General features: G+C 39.1%; 1 protein-coding gene across 7 annotated transcripts in view; it reads right to left on the bottom strand.

The window, feature by feature from the left end:
* Positions 1-3404: 3404 nt before the first annotated feature.
* Positions 3405-22047, bottom strand: part of UAP1 (UDP-N-acetylglucosamine pyrophosphorylase 1) — a 38239-nt gene continuing 19596 nt past the window's right edge. For 5 of the 7 annotated variants that reach the window (XM_017881683.1, XM_017881689.1, XM_017881654.1 and 2 more), the window contains 7 exons: positions 21523-21695; positions 15303-15496; positions 14145-14285; positions 12677-12865; positions 10411-10461; positions 5396-5462; positions 3410-3978 (listed from right to left, as the gene is read on the bottom strand). In XM_017881683.1, coding sequence (XP_017737172.1) covers positions 3886-3978; positions 5396-5462; positions 10411-10461; positions 12677-12865; positions 14145-14285; positions 15303-15496; positions 21523-21695 — 908 coding nt within the window. In that variant the 3' untranslated portion in view covers positions 3410-3885. Of the gene's footprint in view, positions 3979-5395; positions 5463-10410; positions 10462-12676; positions 12866-14144; positions 14286-15302; positions 15497-21522; positions 21696-22047 lie in introns of all 7 variants that reach the window. The other 2 variants (XM_017881668.1, XM_017881677.1) reach the window with 2 other exon arrangements.

Genomic DNA, 22047 nt, shown 5'->3' with positions numbered 1-22047 from the left:
TTCCAGGTGATGCTGATGTACCTGGTCAGGCGACCACACTTAGAAATATCAGTTATAGATTTCCTAATGAACCCCATATTTTGTGCATCAATCACCTGGCAACTTGATGCAGTTCAGGGACCCCTTTCCTCCCCAAAATAATTATAAATCTTCCTTCATGATCCACTTCTAAATCACAATACACATTTGCACTTAGAGGTAATTAAATCTGGCCGGGCACCGTGGCTCACACCTGTAATCTCAGCACTTTGGGAAGCCAAGGTGGGCGGATCACCTGAGGTCAGGAGTTAAAAACTAGCCTGGCCAACATGGTGAAATCCCATCTCTACTAAAAAATTAGCTGGGCATGGTGGCAGGTGCCTGTAATCCAGCTACTAGGGAGGCTGAGACAGTAGAATTGTTTGAACCCGAGAAATAGAGGTTTCAGGGAGCCAAAATCATGCCATCGTACTCCAGCCTGGGCAACAAGAATAAAACACCATCTCAAAAAATAAAAAAGAGAAAAGAAAAAAGGTAAATAAATCCAATAAACCCTGATTAAAATGTTTGAGTGCCTACTATGAGAAAAACATGGCCTGATTACTAAAAACCACACTGATTTTTCATAATACATGTTAGAATTATTGAGGTACATTTTCTTGTTAGTATATATAAACATATAACCCCAATTTGGGAAGGGAATAGCTCTACTCTCAAAATGATGGATGTGATAGTTAATTTTATGTGTCAGCTTGACTGGGTTAAGGGATGCCCAGACAGCTGGTAAAACATTATTCCTAGGTGTGTCTTTGAGGGTGTTTCTAGAAGATATTAACATTTAAGTCAGGAGACTGAGTAAAGAAGACTGCCCTCATCAGTGTGGGTGGGCAGCATCCAATACATTGAGGGCCTGAATAAAACAAAAGGGCAGAGGAAGAGTGAACTGGCTCTGCTTGAGCTGGGACATCCATCTTCTCCTGCCCTTGGACATCTGCACTCCTGGTTCTCCAGCCTTCAGACTCAGACTAAGACTTACCCCATTGGCTCCCCTGGTTCTCAGGCCTTCGGGTTTGGACTGGAATCACACCACCAGCTTGCAGAGGGCAGATCATGGGTCTTAGCCTCCATAGTCACAAGCCAGTTCCTTGTGATTAAATCTTTCATATATCTATATATTTCAGCTGGTGCAAAAGTAATTGCAGTTTTTCCCATTACTTTTAATATCCTATCAGTTCTGTTTTTCTAGAGAACCCTAATAAAATGAGATCCTTCGATGAGGACATGCTAAACTCCAATTTATGATTGCCTTTGTTTAATTCTTACTGAGCTTAATTCCTTACATTTTAGTAATAAATTATATTTTCGTTTTATGCGGGTTAATTTTGTCTCTTTAACCAGAATGTAAGTTTTTCAAGGACAAGTCTCTGTGTTATACTTTTTAATATCCCATCTAATACTGCTGACCACATGACAAGCAAGCACTCAGTCCTTATTGGCTAACTCATTCATTCATCACTTCCCAATATGTATTTCCTAAACCAGGGTTCAAAACAGGACCATGAATTGCAAAAACGTCCACGTTGGCCAACAGAAAAACAGATTTCCAAACTAACTGAATGATTTGCATTTTAGTCACTCTTCTAGAGTATGCATGCTTTTCCTTCCCTCTTTTACCCAGATAACTGAAATCTGACTGTACTATGATGAATAAAGAGGAAAAGTTAGCAATAGTAAGCTGGAATTAGAAACAAAATCAAAATTACCAATAAATGCCAAAATTTCCAGGAATAGAAGAGGTAGAAGTTGAAAACTGTAATTTTTCTTTACCTTCCGATAGATGTCACTAATAATTCCTTTGTGGACATCAAAGCTGGATTAAATTTGAGAGGTAAGAGGGAAATTGAACAAAAATCAAATATTCAAGTAACATACCCATTGGGCTTATATGTTCACTTGTGACTATCAAAAAAGTTATTAAATCACAGCCAGTCAATCAAGCCAGACTCAAAATGACTATCAGCTCTCACATAAATTCTATACTGTTACTGCCAAATTATTCTAGCTTTTATTTTCATAAACATTTTACCCAATTCTATATTTTCTGAATTGTGACAATTATTTAACAAGAACTCATAAAGATACATAATGCTATCACCTCATCATTCCATGGTTCAGAGGCTCTCAGAGTTTGTTCTTAACTACCCAATGTTCCCCAGCCATTGCTCCTCTCCAACAAAACCACTACACAATCCCAGGCTTCCATTCTTCCCTTTTCATGGTGTCACTAGTATGTTCTTACAACAGGGGGAGGAGAAATAGCAGGTGGAAATAACAGTGGAAATTGCAAGGTTCAAGAAAAAAAGAAATGGATCACACCATTAGGACCAGTTTTTGGCATTCAGGAGCTAAAAACTCTGCAATTCCATTCTTACAACCCATTTGGAGCTCATTTCAAAAAGAAGTCAAACTTCACTAATCTTTCTGAAAACTAGAATAGATAACAATAGCAAAATTGAGCTGTTATTGAAATAAAATAGAAAATATGCTAAATGAACAATTTAGGCCTTAGTTAAAAAAAAAAATTTAGATAAGATTGATGGATATCAACATCACATGCTCTTCAAAAAAAACAGTGATCCTTAAACAAAAGACCCACCCCATGAATGGCATCCTATCTTGTGACAACTTGTTAGTGGAAAATAAAATTTATTCATCTCTTTTCTAGATATAATTTTCATAATCATTTATCCAGATATTCATTTTATACTTTTGTCAATACCTAAATACTATTTAAGATGCATTTATAAAGCTCAGTCTTTTCAAACGAACAGCATTTTAGACACACAGAACCCTTACTAATGACCAATGATCTATGGCCCATATTTAAAGAACCACCTTTGTCTTTTTTTTTTAATCCTCCAAAACAATTACAGTAACAAAAAACTGGAATAGCCTGCCAGAGAAAATTCAGAAACTATATTCTTTTGAATTCCTAAGTGCCACCAAATATTTGAGCAAAACAGAGTAAATGAATAATTTGAAACAAGGTTTCTCAACCTTGATACCATTGACACTTTAGGCCAATAATTCTTTGTCGTAGGAGACTGTCCTGTGCCTTGTAGGATGTTTAGTGACATCCCTAATCCCTATTAGATGCCAGTGGTACCATTTCACCTCCCACTTGTCACAACCAAAAATATCTCCAGACATTGCCAAATAGCCCTTTGGGAGGGGGACAAAATAATCTTTGAATGAGAGCTACTACTGTAAAGTGGTAAGAAGAGAAAGCCCAAAGTTAGACATTCACTGAAAGAAGTTCTATGACTCCGCAGCCTCACTGAATTATCGATTTGTTTTTATGCATTATCTTAAAGTTTCTCCCAAGTTTCACATTTTCTCAATGAAATAATTTCTTCAAGTACAAATGACACTCCAGGGACAAGAAGACACATTTATTTTACTGCCCAATTATTTTCTTAAAAAAGCTTGATGTTTGATAAAATAAAACAAACTTTTAGTAGCATAGAAATCTTTCAACATGTACCATGACATATTATTACTATGTACAACTTCAAAAACAAATGCTTCCAGCTCCAAGTAAACTGATGTTGAACATCCTGCCTATATTTCAGCTGTACAAAATTTCCTGGTTGGCCAATAGTCTCCTTGGCTTGGAAAAAAATTATATAAATAAGACCTTCAATGAGTTGGGAATCATAAAAATGCTATCTGCAGTTCAGTCATCTGGATCTTGGGAAGTGTGCAATAGCTGTAAGAGTTCAACAAGCAAAATAAAACCCTGTGGATATTTAAACGTCCGTTGTCCAAGAGGTCTTGTAGGTTCACAGTTGGTCTATCAAAAATAAAAGCTATTCCTATTGTGGCAAACAAAACTTGGTATCTGGTTCAAATACCATTTTTCACCAGCTCATGAACTCCATTCTCATCGATGATTAGAGGTGCATGGAATTCTTTATCTGCCACATAACTTTCTAATCCCTAAAAAGAAGATTGAAATGAAACACAATTAGAAAATCTGCACTTGTCATGCAATGCTGGACTTGCTATAATGATGATTTAAAGCACAAATGCCAAAAAAGGTTGAGATGCAGAATATAAAAGTCAAAATCTATTTAATATACATTTTAGAGTAGACTTAATGACTGACTTTTAAACGCATAAAACAAAATATAAAAGAAAATTACTCTGATTATCATTTCTAGAGTTAATAAGATGATAATCATTTTTCCTACAATCATCTCTCACAAAATTAACTTTTTTTTTTTGAGACGGAGGAGTCTCACCCCTCTGCTCACTGCAACCTCCACCTCCCAGGTTCAAGCAATTCTCGTGCCTCAGCCTCCTGAGTAGGTGGGACTACAGGCGCCTGCCACCATACCCGTCTAATTTTTTGTATTTTTCAGTAGAGAGAGGGTTTCATCATGTTGGCCAGGCTGGTCTCGAACTCCTGACCTCAAATGATCTACCTGCCTTGGCCTCCCAAAGTGCTGGGATTACAGGCATGAGCCAGCACAAGCGGCCAATAGAGTTAACTTTCTAAGCAAGAAAGTTGTCTCTAATGCTACAACAAAGCAATACAAAGATCTCCAGGAAAAATATTACATAATTAAAAGAGTAGAGACCTCTAAATCCCCAAGTTTTAAAAGTGACAGTACTAAGTACATGAACAAGTTAGACTCCTTGAAAGGAAAGTTACATTGCATTTTTAAAAAGCCAGATGATTTATCTAAAAAACAAGGGTGATTATATATTTTTCAAAAGCCTACTGCATTTCAATGAGTGGGTGAAATGGACTAGCTATTGTAGATGTCTGTAAATGGCAACTAACTCACTTATGGAACAGATGCAAAGCCATAACAGGAATTCTCAAAGAGAAGAATTCAGAACAAATGCAGCTTCTCAACTTGTTCCCAGGAAGAGCTCCTCAGGGCAGGACCATCAGAAAATGCTGCATCTTCTCTAAGGGCATCCCTACTTAAACATAAAACAATGCCAGAATTCTACTTTTTAAAAAAGTTTTATTGCTTTTTCCTGTTTTTTTTTTTAATTTATAAAGACAAGGTCTCACTATATTGCCCAGGCTGGTCTCAAACTCCTGAGCTCAAGCAACCCTCTTGCCTCGGCCTCCCAAAGTACTGGGATTACAGGAGTGAGCCACTGTGCGCAACTTTATTTCATTTTTAATTGACAATAATTGTATATATTTTTGAGACACAATGTGATGATGCAATACATGTATACACTGTAGAATAATCAAATAAGGCCAATTAACATACCTATCACCTCAAATACTTATCCTTTCTTTGTGGTGAGAACATTTAAAATCCACCTTTTCGTTATTTTGAAATACACAAAGCTTTGCAAAAGAATAGAGGAAAAAGTAAAGCAGACTTACTTCTCCAGCATAGGAGATAAGAGGAGAGATTTCACACTGGATTGGTACATCATTGGCATCCTTCAAGCTAAGAAAAAAAACAAATGTGCATTAAAGATTTTGCTTCCCATGTTACTTGCCGAAGCAAAAGTACAAACCATCAATTTTCCTCTGAGAAGCTTACAGATAACAATTCTTCCACTTAAACAAATGGAACAGATGCTACCCTGATGATCACTAAATTCCCTGAGGATTAAGTTAATATGAAATTCTCAGGTCAGAAGGACACTATTTGGGGCAAGTGCCAATAATTATGGGTAGCTCTTTACAGCACTTCATAGTTTTTATACACTGTCCCCTTACCTACATTTCATTTTTTACCATTTCCAAGTTTCAATTTGATAAAAAGGCAACTACTTACTAGGTATATACTATATGCCAAGCCCAGTGCTAGGTGCTCTGGAGCCTTCATATTGCATTTTAATTCTCACCACTACCTTGGTACTACTAAGGCTGACAAACATTCTAAAGCTGTACTCTCCAATACAGAAGCCAGTAGCCACACAGGGCTACTTAAACTTAGTTAAAATTTATTTAAAATTTAAAATTCAGTTTCTCGGTCATAATAATCACACTTCAAGTGTTCAGAAGCCATGAATGCCCAATGACTACAAAATTGGACAACAAAGATATGCAACATTTCCTTCACTGCAGAAAGTTCTATCGGACAATTAAATTATTTCCCAGTACATGTTTTTCTGTACATCCCAAATATTCTAGATTAACTGAGCTGATTTATTCAGTATGTTTCAAAGTACTTCTCTGTTACCAAAAGTCCCTTTCTAAAGAGCTAAGGCAGAAGGCACTCAAGCAAAGGCAAGGTCAAAGTCCCCATTTGCTTCATCTAGGTCACAACCTAACATTTATAGCAATGAATTTCCAAGTTATCTAACACAAAAGTCAATAAATAGTCAATGCATTTGCAGTCATCAGACTTCGTTACTTGCCGCTTCAAGAATCTTACCAATAAGACACAGGGCACAAAAATATTAGTCTCTTGTCAAACCATAGCTCTTTCTTTTCTTTCCCTAAGTACATAGTCTCAAACTTTGCTGGGGTGAATAAAAATCAGAGGGCTTCTGAGTTCAGCTACAGGTCAACCTTTCTCTAGCATTCAAAGCACTCTCTATCCTACTTCAACTTACCTATCCTGAGACTCTCCACTCAAATCAGACCAGTCACACTCTTTGGATTATTCCAAGTCATTCTCAATTATGGTCCCATAAAAACCATACTCATCCTCCAAGATTTGGCTCAAGCCCCAATCTTCTCTTGACCACTGCATTTCATAGTAATTGTCTCCATCCATTTATTCATATAAAAAATAAATGTGGCTGGGCGCAGTGGCTCACGCCTGTAATCCTAACCCTTTGGGAGGCCAAGGTGGGTAGATCACCTCAGGTCAGGAGTTCAAGACCAGACTGGCCAACATGGTGAAACCCCGTCTCTAGTAAAAATACAAAAAATTAGCTGGGTGTGGAGGCGAGCATCTGTAATCCCAGCTACTCAGGAGACTGAGGCAGGAGAATCGCTTGAGCCTGGGAGACGAAGGTTGCAATGAGCTGAGATTGCTCCACTGCACTCCAGCCTGGGCGACTGAGGAAGACACTATCTCAAAAATAATAACAACAATAATAAATAAAAAATAAATGTACTAGACACCTGCTAAGTCACTGCCTCCTAAAGTTATTATTGCTATAGCACACATTTGGCACATAATCACATACTGTCTGAAAATTTACTTAACTTTTATGTATGTGCATCTTGAACATCCCAGTAGGCTGTAAGAAGTGACTTATTTCTCTTGTATAAGATACTTTAGCACCTAGAATACTAATAGCACCTATAAACCTGTGAGCAGGCCTACCAATGCTTGTTGTCTGAACAAATAACACTATGAAAATAGACAGATGACAAACTAATGAAGGAAAAAGAGGAGGTATAGTAGGGCACACACCTCTCTACATACGTGCCAGATTCTACCACAAGAGCTCAAGAGGTCTAGTCCAGACCTTCCGGGACAACTCAAAGTCATACAAAACCAAATGAATTTTGAGTAGGCATGCCAAGGAAAAAATGAGGGCCCACCCATTAATAAGATGTATATAGCCCAGTCCCACCTAAACCCCTGAAGGATTCAGTGTAGCAGGAACAGAAGGTGGTTGTGAACCCAAGAAACACATATTCAGCTGGCCTTAATATATAACTTCCATTCTACCACCACAAAGATACCCCAAGAAACTAAGGAGTCAACTTTAGCAAACAAAACTGGATGCCCTGAAGGAGGGAAAACAGAAGCTACCATCACCAAATGTAAAATCTCAGGATATAGGCAAATTAGCCCAATATACCAACTGCCCCACAATTCTTTAGCCATGCATCCTTTTGGTAGCTAACACTATTCAGTAAGCATTAAGGTGAGAAATAAAAATAATAGTGAGTCAAAACTCAGCATGGCTGTTTCCATTCTTTCAGAATACTCCTAGCTGCTTCTTCCCTCTTTTACATAATATACTTTCTTTTCATCTCTCACTATTACATGATTTTCTTCAGCTGTGTAAGTTCATCCTTTGGTGCTAAGGATTATGCAGGAACTGTTTTTCAGTGCATGGTATCATTTAAAGCCAAACTTTGATTTCACTTTAATTATTCTACAAACGACTAAAATGAAGAAAACTGGGCGATGGGGGATATTAAATAAAAGAGTAAGAATAATGTTTAAAGCTTTTTGTATCTTAACTAAGATAGCTAGATGCTGTCTTCAGTTATATAATTAAGAATCTATTACACTCTTAGGTTAAAAGCTACAGTTCAATGACAAAAAAATTTTAGTCAAAGTTTTATTTTTTAAATATAAAAACAGTTTGCTTCCATATATTAAAAATGGTGGATGAGACAGAAAGTGACAAAGGGATCTGCATCCCAGTTCTCAAGGCATGAGGGGCAATAGCCATCTGTGGCAGCAGTCCCCAACCCCTGGGTCATGGACCGGTACTACTTTGTGGTCTGTTAGGACCTGGGCCACACAGCAGAAGATGAGCAGTGGGCAAGTGAGTAAAGCTTCGTCTGTATTTACACACGCTCCCCACCACTCACATTACTGCCTGAGCTCCATCTCCTGTCAGATCAGTGGCCGCAATAGATTCTCATAAGAATGTGAACACTATTGTGAACTGCCCATGTAAGGGATCTAGGTTGTATGCTCCTCATGAGAATCTAATGCTTGATGATGTCTCCCATCATCCCCAAATGGAACCATTTAGTTGCAGGAAAACAAGCTCAGGGCTCCCACTGATTCTACATTACAGTGAGTTGTATAATTACGTCATTACAATGTAATAATAATAGAAATAAAGTGTACTATAAATGTAACGTGCTTGAATCATCCTGAAACCACCCTCACCATCCCAAGTCCATGAAAAATTTGTCTTCCACAAAGCCAGTCCCTGGTGCCAAAATAGGTTGGGGACCACTGATCTACAGCACCTATAAGAAATTGATCAGATCTTTGAGTCCACTTCCTTGTTTACAGAGTCACATCCCAGAAACATTGACACTCACAGAAATTTGGGCAGAGGAATGGCACAAACAGGAAAAAGCACTTGGGTGACACTGATGTCAGTGCTACTCTATTTCTGAGACAATTTCCATCTCCAGATCTTTTGCCCTACATATATTTCCCAAATTACCTTAAAAACTTTTTTTTCTTTTTTTTTTTTTTTGAGATGGAGTCTTACTCTGTCACCAAGGCTGGAGTACAATGGTGCAATCTCAGCTCACTGCAACCTCTGCCTCCCAGGTTTAAGTGATTCTCCCGCCTGAGCCTCCTGAGTAGCTAGTTAACAAGCGTGCACCACCACACCAGCTAATTTTTCTTTTTTTTTTTGAGACGGAGTCTTGCTCTGTCGCCCAGGCTGGAGTGCAGTGGCCGGATCTCAGCTCACTGCAAGCTCCGCCTCCCGGGTTCACGCCATTCTCCTGCCTCAGCCTCCTGAGTAGCTGGGACTACAGGCGCCCGCCGCCATGCCCGGCTAGCTTTTTGTATTTTTTAGTAGAGATGGTGTTTCACCGTGTTAGCCAGATCTCCTGACCTCATGATCCGCCTGTCTCGGCCTCCCAAAGTGCTGGGATTACAGGCTTGAGGCACCGCGCCTGGCCAATTTTTGTATTTTTAGTAGAGATGAGGTTTCACCATGTTTGCCAGGCTGGTCTCCAACTCCTGACCTCAGAAAATCCACCCGCCTTGGCCTCCCAAAGTGCTGGGATTACAGGCGTGAGCCACCACACCCAACCTTAAAAACTTTAACTTTCAAAGTGTAACAATAACACCAAGCTGTCTCTTAAACTATAAAGATAATGGCTTTTCCAAACTCTGTCAGTACCCAGATGGGAGAGGATATGTGTTACTTCTAACTAAAAATGATCTGCCATTAAGATTAAAAGATTCTTTAGAAGCAAGATAGTAACTGACTAAAATTAATGCAGTGACCAAAAAGGAGAGCTATTAGTGTGAGAATAAATCAACAGAACAGTTTTCACCATATCAAGGGCCATCAAACACGACAGGAACAATCAGCTTTTATACTGAGAGCATACACCCAATTCCCCAAGACACATCTTCAGAATGGTATTTTTAATCCCATACAAGCTTATGTTAAAGGTGCAAAATGTGTTCTCCCTGACCTGTAACCTGCTCTGGATCTTATCTATCATCTAAAATTTGTCAGTTCCAGTTCTAACACCTGTGGTCAGATTCTTTAGTAAAGCATGCTCCCCATTTCCAGCATGCAACAAGATTCTGAGTTAGTGTTATCCAGAGAGATACCTGCCACCAAGTAAGCAGTGCACCCACACCAAAGCTTCAACCATCCTCCCTCCAGACCCCCAAAAGGCAGAGCACTAAACTACGATGCCAGTTAGTATGGAGGGAAGCACAGCCCCATCACCATGCACTGTAGGCAGGCTGGTATATTTACTTGTGATTGACATCAGCTGTGATGGTCTCTGACTTCCCATTTGTAGCACTGCTTTGTGGGAATAAATAAGCATTAATGGGAATGGAAGCAAATCAAACAATAACAATGAAATGGAGTTGCAAAATATACTTGATTGAATGGTATGTATTTATGGTAAATCATAAATTTGTCCCAGGAGACCAAAAGGGGGTAAAAAGAAATCAAAATAAAACTCAATGGCCAAAGATGAAACATGAGGACAACGTGACATGCCAAGAGCAAGCTTGTTGACCAATACAGAGCCCAAAAGTGGCCTTGGACTGGGAGATGAAAGCTACCACTGCTGCTTCTTAGAAAACCAGTTATGTACTAGTAAATTCCAATGTGTTCTCTAACATTTTATTATTTTTTCTTGAGATGGAGTCTCACCCTGTCACCCAGGCTGGAGTGCAATGATACCGTCTCAGCTCACTGCAACTTCTCCCTCCTGGGTTCAAGCAATTCTCCTGCCTCAGCCGCCCAAGTAGCTGGGATACAGGCGTGTGCTACCATGCCCAGTTAATTTTGTAGATTTAGTAGAGTCAGGGTTTCACCATGTTGGCCAGGCTGGTCTTGAACTTCTGACCTCAGGTAATCACCTGCCTCAGTCTCCCAAAATACTGGGATTACAGGCATGAACCACCGCACCCAGCCCAATATTTTAACATTTATTGAGGCATTCTTGCAGCCAGCCATCTTATCCGTTAGGAATATAAATTAAATGGCAGAATGATTTTTACATAAGTACGGATACACCAGATGATTCAGAAGGGGAAATTCTAGGTGCCAGTGAAGGTTTCATCATAAAATACGAGATTTAGGCTGAGCACAATAGCTCACACCTGTAATCCCAGCACTTTGGGTGGCCGACGCGGGTGTATTGTTTAAGCCCAGGAGGTGAAGTGAGCCGAGATCGCGCCACTGCACTCCAGCCTGGCTGACAGAGCAAGACCTTGTCTTAAAAACAAAAACGACTGGCCAGACATGGCAGCTCACGCCTGTAATCCCAGCACTTTGAGAGGCCAAAGCGGGTGGATCACCTGAGGTCAGGAGTTCGGGACAAGCCTGACCAACATGGTGGAATCCTGTCTCTACTAAAAATACAAAATTAGCCAGGCGTTACGGCAGGCAAGTGTAACCCCAGCTACTTGGGAGGCTGAGGCAGGAGACTCACGTGAACCCAGGAAGCAGAGATTGCAGTGGGCAGAGATTGTGCCATTGCACTCCAGCCTGGGTGACAAGAGCGAAACTCTGGCTCCAAAAAAAAACAAACAAACAAACAAACAAAAAACCAGATTTAGCTGAAAAGTATTTTATCTTGGATTTAAATTGCTACAATACCTTCTTTTTTTAACTGCTCAAAACCAAGGCCATTTCTAAAGTATCAGTGAATGTAATTGATATTTACTTCTGTTCTAGACATCTTCCTCAGTGATCTGAAAGTGCGACAGTGAAAACCGCCATGGGACTACAATTTGTAGGTAGCCTGGGGTTGGTGGGGCTATGAGTGGGTCTCACAGACAGTACTATTAATGGTAGTGAGGTCGGTTGGGCCCAGTGGCTCATGCCTGTCCCAGCAATTTGGGAGGCCAAGGTGGGCGGATCACAAGGTCAGGAGATCAACAGTACTCTGGCCAACAAGGTGAAAGCCCATCTCTAATAAAAATACAAAAATTAGCTGGGTGTAGTGGTGTGCACCTGTAGTCCCTGCTACTTGGGAGGCTGAGGTAGGAGAATCTCTTGAACCCGGGAGGTGGAGGTTGCAGTGAGCTGAGATTGCGCCACTGCACTCCAGCCTGGTGACAAACCGATACTCTGTCTCAAAAAAAAAAAAAAAAAAAAATAGTAGTGAGGCCACAGATACATGGGCAGCAACAACCAATCCTCTGTGCCTGAAGGACTTGCCCTGGGGTACAGAGTGTTACCGATGGGCTTTAACCAATGGCACACCAAAAAAAAAAAATCTTCTGATCGTTATTTAGTAGAAGTCTTTTTGCTGTCATGGTGGCATTGTTTCCAAAAAATAAAAATTAAAGAAAGAGATTTGAAAGACTCCTCTTCACAAGAAAGTAAAACAATCATTCTCTTTGTAATAGGCAAAGCTAGTGTTATTTCACAACAGGAACTGTTCACACATTAACACTTTGTTTTTTAAAAAAGATCTAGGAATACAGAGAGAGAGAGGAAGTAGTCCAAGAGGAAAAGTCCAAGAAAGCATTTATACAAAAGAGAAAAGATACTGACTTACCGGGGAATTGCTGGAAGGCGAGAGCCATTTTCATCTATGAAGTGGCCCCCTGCATTAAGGACCCAGCAATGATGAAGGGACATCAAAGCATGCCTTGCAGTAGTAGGGTTGTCTTTCCCATTCTGACTGTCAGCATTCTTTAGGGGGGAAAACTCATCTTCCCGTAATACTTCATACACCACAAACTTCCTAGAGCGAAACCATATAAAGACCTCTTTATTATGAAACTGCATACACAGCTTCTAACCCCTTAATATAGCTAAGCCTTTGGTCTTCAACAACAGGCTTTCCTATTCCAATTTGAATGATGAATAAAATATTGCTCATCCTTGGACTAAAGAAAGTTGAAATTTTCTTTCTCAATGCAAAATGAGAAATAATTTCCCCCCTCAACTATAGAACAGTTCATCTTAAGTCAGAAATATTAGGAATCCTAATGTACAAAGATCACATTAGTGCCTGTTCTGGGGAAAAAAAAAAAAAAAAAAACAGGCAAAAAAGATGATTTAGAAATGGAAAGATTAATTTCATTTTATTTATTTATGGTTTTTTTTTGAGACAGAGTCTCACTCTGTCACCCAGGCTGGACTGCAGTGGCGCAATCTCAGCTCACTGCAACCTCCATCTCCTGGGTTCAAGAGATTCTCTCACCTCAGCCTTCTGAGTAACTGGGACTTCAGGCATGCACCACCACGCCCGGCTAATTTTTGTACTGTTAGTAGAGACAGGGTTTCACCATGTTGCCCAGGCTGGTCTCCAACTCCTTGGCCTCAAGTCATCAACCCGCCTCAGCCTCCCAAACTGCTGGAATTACAGGCATGAGCCACCACACATTAATTTTATACAGATTATTTGTCTTCCTCATTTTTGCACTCATCAAATTCTGAGACAAGCATCTCAACATCAAATGTGATCTTTATAGAAAGCTATATAATCTAAAAACATGTTTACTAAAACATTTATTCACAGGGCAGTAAGAAGATATCCTAAATACAAAACGGGTCAATTCTTTATCTTAACCTTTTCAGTTTCTCATCCAAAATAAACGACTTTAACAACTTTACAGGAAACCAAGGCAGGGCACAGTGGCTCAAGCCTGTAATCCCAGCACTTTGCGCAACCGAGATGGGACGATCACTTGAGGCCGCGAGTTTGAGACCCACCTGCTCAACATAGGAAGAACCCATCTCATTTAATAAATACATACATATGAAAAAAAAACTTTATAGGAGCCAGAAACTAGTTGATTAAAAAAAAATGTTGTACTCATAGGCAACTCAGATCACACTCCTGGTTTTATTCTAGAGAACCATAATGAATCTAGACTGCATACTCACAATCAAAATGCCATGTGAGATATGTGCTATCAAATGTTTCCTTAGGCATGAAAACAGTTTCATGCCTAAGAGAGTGAAAAGCAGCACTTTAAGACATTTATTTAACCTTACTGGTACTATTCAAAGCATACTTTGCAAACTGGAAGATGTCAAAGACAAATTTTTCCATCTTTATTCCATTGGGTTTGTCTGGCTTAACTAAATGTCCTTGGGTATCCACATAAGGAATCTTCTTTTGAGCCACATGGTGCTGCAACTGAGGTTCATAAACACTAAGAAGTAGGAGGAGAAAAGATATAATCATGTTTCAGATTTAAAATGCCAGAAAATCTTATAACACTCAGGAGCAAATGTGTCAACAACCAATACTAAGATTTTCAAAGTGAAGAGCATTTAAGTTTCAGTTCATATTTAAATAGTAAATGAATAGCTTTCCCCGAATAATCTATTTCTTAAAAAATCAAATAACGGTCTCCACTAAAACTGTGTACGTGTGCATTAAAACTGTATTCATTACAAATGCCTTAAAACTGTATACGTGTACATTAAAAAATGCATTAAGTTACTATGGATGAAACAAAAACACAGCTACAAATGGCATAGAATGGGAAATATTCTGGAACTGGAGTTGATATTCTAAAGTAAGGCGTATTAACTTTTTAAAAAGTAGACAGTCATCTTGAATGTCTAAAAGCTAAGTGAAATTGATAGTGAGAATGTCCTTCATTTAAAACTATGGTGGGATAAAATAGCTCTTATTTTATCCTTTGTAGCACTACCCACTGATTTTCATGCAGATGTCAAGTTCTTTCTTTATTCTTTAGCACACTAGTTTCTAAATGCCAGCTTGGGAATCAGCTGAATTAGAACTCTGAGGACAGCTTCCTAAAAATACAGATGCCCTGAATCCACCTCCTGAAATTCCAGTTCAGTTGGGGTAGGGTGAGTATTTGTATTTTTAAAAAGCTCACAGTTGTGGTAAAGAAAGTTTCATTTCTTATTCTTTGCTTCAACAGAACCTAGCACATAGCTGGGAGTGGGAAGGTGAGAAGGGAGAAATGCTTTGGCCTCCCATTAATGCGCTGGGGAATGGGCTCCAATGATTCCCACCTTACAATACATCTTACTAAAAACAATCACAACATGAGATACATGTCCATTTGATAAGTGATCCTCGGGAAAGATGAATTCTGTGGGATATGGATTTGGGGTATCTGCGTCCCTCTCGAGTGTCTTAGTTTCTGATTAACAATAAATGTAATTTTAAAAGGCCCCCATCTTGCCCATACTTGACAACATCTCTCAGAAATGGTACAGTGAAGAAATGGTTGGCAATGTTCCCCGCATTGAACAGCAGTCGTCCATCTGAGCTTCGTTTTTGAGCTGTTGCCAGGGAAATCTCACTATATTCTACCACCTGGTAAACTCCATCCACTCGGCAAACCACTCCAACTGGTTCTGTAGGGTTCGTTTTTTCCACCACCTGTCCACCAAAGAAAGACAACAGTAGAGGAAGAAATGGAATTAAATGTTTCTTTGGAGATTTGCCATTGTCAAAGATGATATTTACAACTTTGCTTACACTAAAAGGTATAAAGCCAAGAAGAATCTTTAACTTTAGACAATCAACTATCCATTTTTATATACCTTGACAGGCATTTTCCAACCGGAAATGAGGTACATTATTTCCTTCCTACTTATCACCTAACTAAACCATGGGCTAGAAATTCCATCATATATATATATATATATATATATCTAGCACAGAGTAAATCACATTGGACTGGGAATAACTAAATCAGGAGTCAACATTCCCCATGTATCTTGTACTTTTTGTTTAATTTATCCTTAACCACACTCAATTACTTTGATAATAAACAAAATGAAATTTATCTGGGATTCACAAGACAAAAGACCTAAGTTAGGCATTTTGTCTCTCATTTTCTATTCCCCAATATTTCATTTGAAAATAGCATTTCTTTAATTTTCATTAGTGAATATGGCATTTTTCTTGTTTTTCAGGGACCTGAGTAGCAGGTAAAGGGGTTTAGGGCAGGCAGATCACTAGCCTCCCACTCCAACTTTAATCAGAAAACCCAACCGTATTTATCTGTTTTGTATACTCAATTTTGTTTGAAATAAGTGATTCTATATTTCAAAAAATTAATTTTGAAAACCAGTGATGTGACAATTTATCAAAGGCTCTGGGCTGATGGGGAGCTGAGAAAAGAGGGCATACTAAAATCAGAGGGAAAATGTAAGAATATGTAATTTTTAAAAACCTCACAGGTGATTTTGGTGTGCCACCACACTAATCCCACACATCACTGACTTAAGTGTTTACAAGAAAATTATAAAAGAACTATATACAATGAACTAATATAAAATCAAGGTTCAGATGAGATAAATATCCAACCAAAGAATCAAACAATAAAAAATATTTGTCAACCTAGGCAACAAAGTGAAACCCTGGTCTCTATTTAAAAAATAAAAAAATTAGCCAGGCGTGGTGGCATGCTGGAGTCTCAGCTACTAGGGAGGCTGAGGCAAGAGGATCACCTGAGTCTGGGGAGGTTGAGGCTACAGTGAATCGTGATTGCACCACTGCACTCCACTCCAGCCTCGGCAACAGAGTAAGACCCTGTCTCAAAAATACATATTTATTTGAAGGTATTGTTTTATTTGTCCTATCCAATTATCAATTCAGCATGCTTCAAAATATGTTTAAAACTCTGTCCCCAATTTGACAAGTCTATCCTAAGTGGACATGAAATTATATTAATAAAGTTAAAACTTTTCTTCAACAACTGATTTCTTAAAATAAATACAGTCAGTAGCAGTCTCGTCCAGAAAACTAAAGGCACTATTGAGAACTTCATTTACGCAGCAATTCGAGATATAGGCACTGAGTCTAGCTGGGTGAGGCAGAGCTGCTGGATAAGTAAGCCTGCTGTGTGGTTCAGTTTGCCACCCTGAAAGGAACACAGTTCTTAATGAAAAGAAACTTTCTACCAAGGAATTAGATTAAACTGAAGGGGAACATTATGCAGCAAATCATTTAAATCAATCAGGGCCCTATTTATAATTCTTATCTACCAACCCATCACCACCTCTTACTTCATGTACTTTACCTACAGTGGGTATCTTACTAGGCAGGGAATTTGGGATAGATTCCCCTTATTCTCATTTTTTTTTTAACACACACAGGTTTATTTTCCAATCACCGCTATATACGCCTACTCCCAACCAGCCATAAAAATAAAAATATGTATATTCACATTTTACATTTCCCAAAGGTTTACTTCTATGGCAGCTATTAACCTCCAAATATTATAAAAGTCTACATTACAGAAGAAAGTATTTGTAAACTGCATGAAGTGGGAATCAATTTATATTATACAGAAAAGATACAAAGCATAGACCGGGTGTGGTAGCTCACGCCTGTAATCTCAGCACTTTGGGAAGCTGAGGTGGGTAGATCACCTGAGGTCAGGAGTTCAAGACCAGCCTGGCCAACATGGTGAAACCCCATCTCTACAGAAAATTTAAAACAAAATTAGCCAGGAATAGTGGCAGGCACTGTAATCCCAGCGATTTGGGAGGCTGAGGCAGAAGAATCACTTGAACCTGGGAGGCGGAGATTGCAGTGAGCCAAGATTGCACCATTGCACTCCAGCTTGGACAAAAAGAGAAAGACTCCATCTCAAAAAAAAAAAGAAACACACACACAAAGAAAAGATATACAGTATAAACTTAAAAGGTTTACTCATTATTTCATAAGTTTAATCCAGAAAAACTGAGTCCAGGGCCGGGTGCAGTGGCTCACGCCTATAATCCCAGCACTCCAGGAGGCCAAGGCAGGTGGATCACTTGAGATCTGGAGTTAAGAGACCAGCCTGGCCAACATGGTAAATTAGCCAGGTGTGGTGGTGCATGCCTGTAATCCCAGCTACTTGGGAGGCTGAGCAGGAGGATCACTTGAACCCGGTAGGCAGAGGTTGCAGTGAGCTGAAAGAAAAGCTGAGTACAAAATAACACTTTAACCTCAGAGTTACTATAATTGCTTTACAAAATGATCTTCAATTAACAATGGTTCCTGCCTTTTTAACTTTGCACTTTTGCAAATTACCTCACCGTTTCAGTCTTTTCTCATGTTCCTCACTCCATAAAAAATACTTAATGCACCAAGACAGGGGCCTATTAAAGTACTGTAGGCCAGGCACAATGGCTCACACCTGTAATCCCAGCAATCTGGAAGGCTCAGGCAGGCATATCGCTTGAGCCCAGGATTTCGAGACCAGCCTGGGCAACATAGCAAAACCCCATCTCTACAAAAAAGACAAAAATTAGCCGGGCATGGTGCCGGGTGCCTGTAGTCCCAGCTACTCAGGAGGCTGAGGTGAGAGGATCACCTGAACCCAGGAAGTCGAGGCTGCACTGAAGCCATGATAATGCCACTGCACACCAGCCTGGGTGGCAGAGTGAGACCCTGTCTCAAAATAAATAAACACAATAAAAATAAAGTACTGCAAATAATTCTACTACCACAGTATGAATCATCCCCTAACTTACGTGTTTTAAAACACATATTCTAACGCTTTGATTTTCTTATTTTAAAAGGGCAGGGGAGCAATTACATAAACGGCTTCTAACATTTCTAAAAGATTTCAATATATGCCAGTCTAGTTATATTTTGGTTCCATCTGAATATTTACTTATTCATTCACTGAGTGACTACTACATTACATGCCAGACACAGGACTAAACAGTGACAGTCTTTGCAAGGAAGATTCATTCTGGATTTACCCTACAGAGCCCACAGGTAATGGAGAGGAGTGACAACACTTGCATCTTTGCGTGATTAGTGTACTCACAAAAGTTAGCACACCAGTTTAAAGATTTTTGAGCTGTCAGCAAAACTTAACTAATCTAAAGAGTATGGTTCTATAATGTAATACAATATAAGACTAGGAAGTTAGGAAACACGAACTCTAATCGTGGCTCTGCTAATGTGATAAAGAACCTTGAGCCTGGGTCTTATAAAGTACTAGAACTCTGGCCGGGTGCGTTGGCTCACGCCTGTAATCCCAGCAAAAGGCCAAAGTGGGCAGATCACCTGAGGTCAGAAGTTCAAGGCCAGCCTGGGCAACATAGCAAAACCCTGTCTCTACTAAAAATACAAAAAGACCCAAAAAAATTAACCAGGCATGGTGGTGCACGCTCGTGGTACCAGCTACTCCAGAGGCTGAGGCAGGAGAATTGCTTGAGCCTGGAGGCAGAAGTTGCAGTGAGCCAAGATCACATCACTGCACTCCAGCCTAGGCAACAGAGCCAGACCCTATCAAATAAATAAATAAACAAACAAACAAAGTACTAGAACTCAGGATTCTCATTGCTGAGATCAAACAGGTTGACCAGATGATCTCTGGGGTCCCTTCCAGGTTGAACACTCTCCGATTGCATAAAGTTTAAATTGGTTCTGAAGCTCTTAACAGTAAAATTTTAAGTTTCTATTTTAGAAAAAACAAGTGACACTGGCTGGGCACAGTGGTTCACGCCTGTAATCCCAGCATTTTGGGAGGCCGAGGCAGGTGGATCATGAGGTCAGGCGTTTGAGACCAGCCTGGCCAACATAGTGAAACCCCGTCTCTACTGAAAATACAAAAAAATTAGCTGGGTCTGGTGGTGAGTGCCTATAATCCCAGCTACTCAGGAGGCTGAGGCAGGAGAACTGCTTGAACCTGGGAGGCAGAGGTTGCAGTGAGCTGAGATCATGCCACTGCACTCCAGCCCAGGCGACAGTGCAAGACTCCGTCTCAAAAAAAAAAAAAAAAAATAGAGTGACACCAAGTGGAAGGCGTGTGCCTATAATCCCAGCTACTGGGGAGGGTGAGGCAGGAGAATCACTTGAACCCAGGAGGTAGAGGTTGCAGTGAGCCGAGATCCTGCCACTGCACTCCAGCCTGGATGACACAGTGAGTCTGTGGCTCGAAAAACAAAAACAAAAAAAATACATTTCAGATACTCAGAGGGTATACAGAAGTCTTAAATAAATGAACTAAACCAACTCTTATTTTCAGAGTCCAGAGGAGGCTTATTAGGTCCATCAGCTTAATCTCTCAAAACTTGTATCAGTAAATTTAAGATTTCAGCTTCAGATGTGACTTTGCATAAAAGTTCTAGATTAACTTTGAGAGAAATCACTTCTTTGGCAGATCTTCTTTTTAAATACAGATATTTCAAAATACTTTGAAATCTAATTTGTTTTGTCAGAAGTCTATACAGTTACTGTTTTGGTAGAAAGGTCTTCCCTTTGCATCACAATTGTAAAATTATTCTCATTTTCTTCTAATACCTTTATGGCTTCATTTTAAAATACTTAACTGTAATTCACCTACAATTAATATTTGTATGAACTTTGACAGAGAGATCTTTATTGTTAGCCAGTTATTTCATTCATTTCCTCCACTGATTTGAAATACCATATTTTATAAAATGTGTTCTTATACATACACAGATGTGTTTCTGACTGACCTACATTATTTTCATTAATCTGCCATTCTATTTTGGTTCTAGTACCACACTCTTTTAATTTACAATTCCTTTTAATGCTTGATAGATTGTCTTTGGCCCCCTTTCCTCGCTTATCTTCATCCTTTTTCAACATTTTCCTGGCCACCTTTACATGTTTATTCTAAACTTTGCAATCATTCTGTCAAGTGTCCCCAAAATAGTCTCACTGTAATTTTGACTGGATTGTATTACAGTTTTTGATGAGAATGGATACCTTTACAGACTTCTAGTAATGTTTATATCAATATTTTAAGTCTTCCAAAGTGTTTTTAAAGGTTTGCATGTTTGCTATCTATTTTATTTCTAGCTATAATACATATTTTTTTGCTACCATAAAGACATATCATCTATACAACTAAAAGCATGTTGAAAAGTACAATGCCAAGAACAGAATCATTACATATCATTACAAACCTCCCTCCAACTTAGTACCAGTCTGTGTGTGGTCATTCAAGAAAGTATTTATCTCTTTAATTGTCCTTATGCCCAACTTACCTATTTCCAAATTATTCGAAAGAACATCATGATACCTTGTCACCTGACTTAGGAAGTCTAAATCTGTTATTTCTACCACATTTTCCTTTCCTACTCCAATAACTTTGTCACAGGAAAAAAGTTGGGTTAATCTGATTGAACACAATTTGGTATTAATGAATCCAACCCAGGTCTAGTGATGACCACTTTCCCAAGTACTTACAAATCCTCCTCACATACTTTAAACTCTTACCTGTGATTGATAAGTATACAACATTACTTCTAGAATCAAGTCTTGCCAATTTAAGGAAAAAAGTAGGTGTGGGACCGTTTAGTTACCTTAGAGAGATAAATGGTTCTAAAATATTCAAATCACCCTAATAAACTTGGTTTGAATTCTGGAATGCATATATGACAGAGAAAGACCATCAAAAGCCTCACCATAGTTGAGAAAGGCATTACCTTTGCTCCACAGTCTGCTCCTTTCTGAATGCAAAATCCAATGAACCGTGGGTCTGCCACTTTTACTAATATGTTGTCAACACAATAGACATGAATGCTCCAAATGCCCCTTTGCTCCATATCCTCCACAATATTCTGGGCTGCAAGTGCCCGATAAAGACCACCATTCCCATCTGAAAAACAAAATAGCTCATTAGTAGCACATCAAAATCCATTATAAAGGCAACACAAAGATTGTTTCCAAACTAGGGTCAAGATCCCTAAAAACCAAAATTCGCTTTACAAAGGCAAGAAAAGAGAACATCCATAAGGAAGGAATCAGGTGTCAAAAAATTAAACTATAGGATTTTGAAGGTTACTTAGCATTAAGTATCCAGAGAATAACACTATCAATGTAAGATCAGGCAACCCCAAAAACCGTATCTTTCTTTTTAACTCAGCCCCTTTTAGTAATATATTATATGATATAAAATCCTTTATCAGGCAATGATTATTTCACATCAAGCTTTATTAACATTTGTATGA

This window comes from Rhinopithecus bieti, unplaced genomic scaffold (assembly GCF_001698545.2).
Source record: "Rhinopithecus bieti isolate Rb0 unplaced genomic scaffold, ASM169854v2 scaffold_1348, whole genome shotgun sequence".
Taxonomy (NCBI): domain Eukaryota; kingdom Metazoa; phylum Chordata; class Mammalia; order Primates; family Cercopithecidae; genus Rhinopithecus; species Rhinopithecus bieti.
The sequence above is the reverse complement of the archived record's forward strand: the minus strand, read 5'-3'. Positions and strand labels throughout refer to the sequence as shown.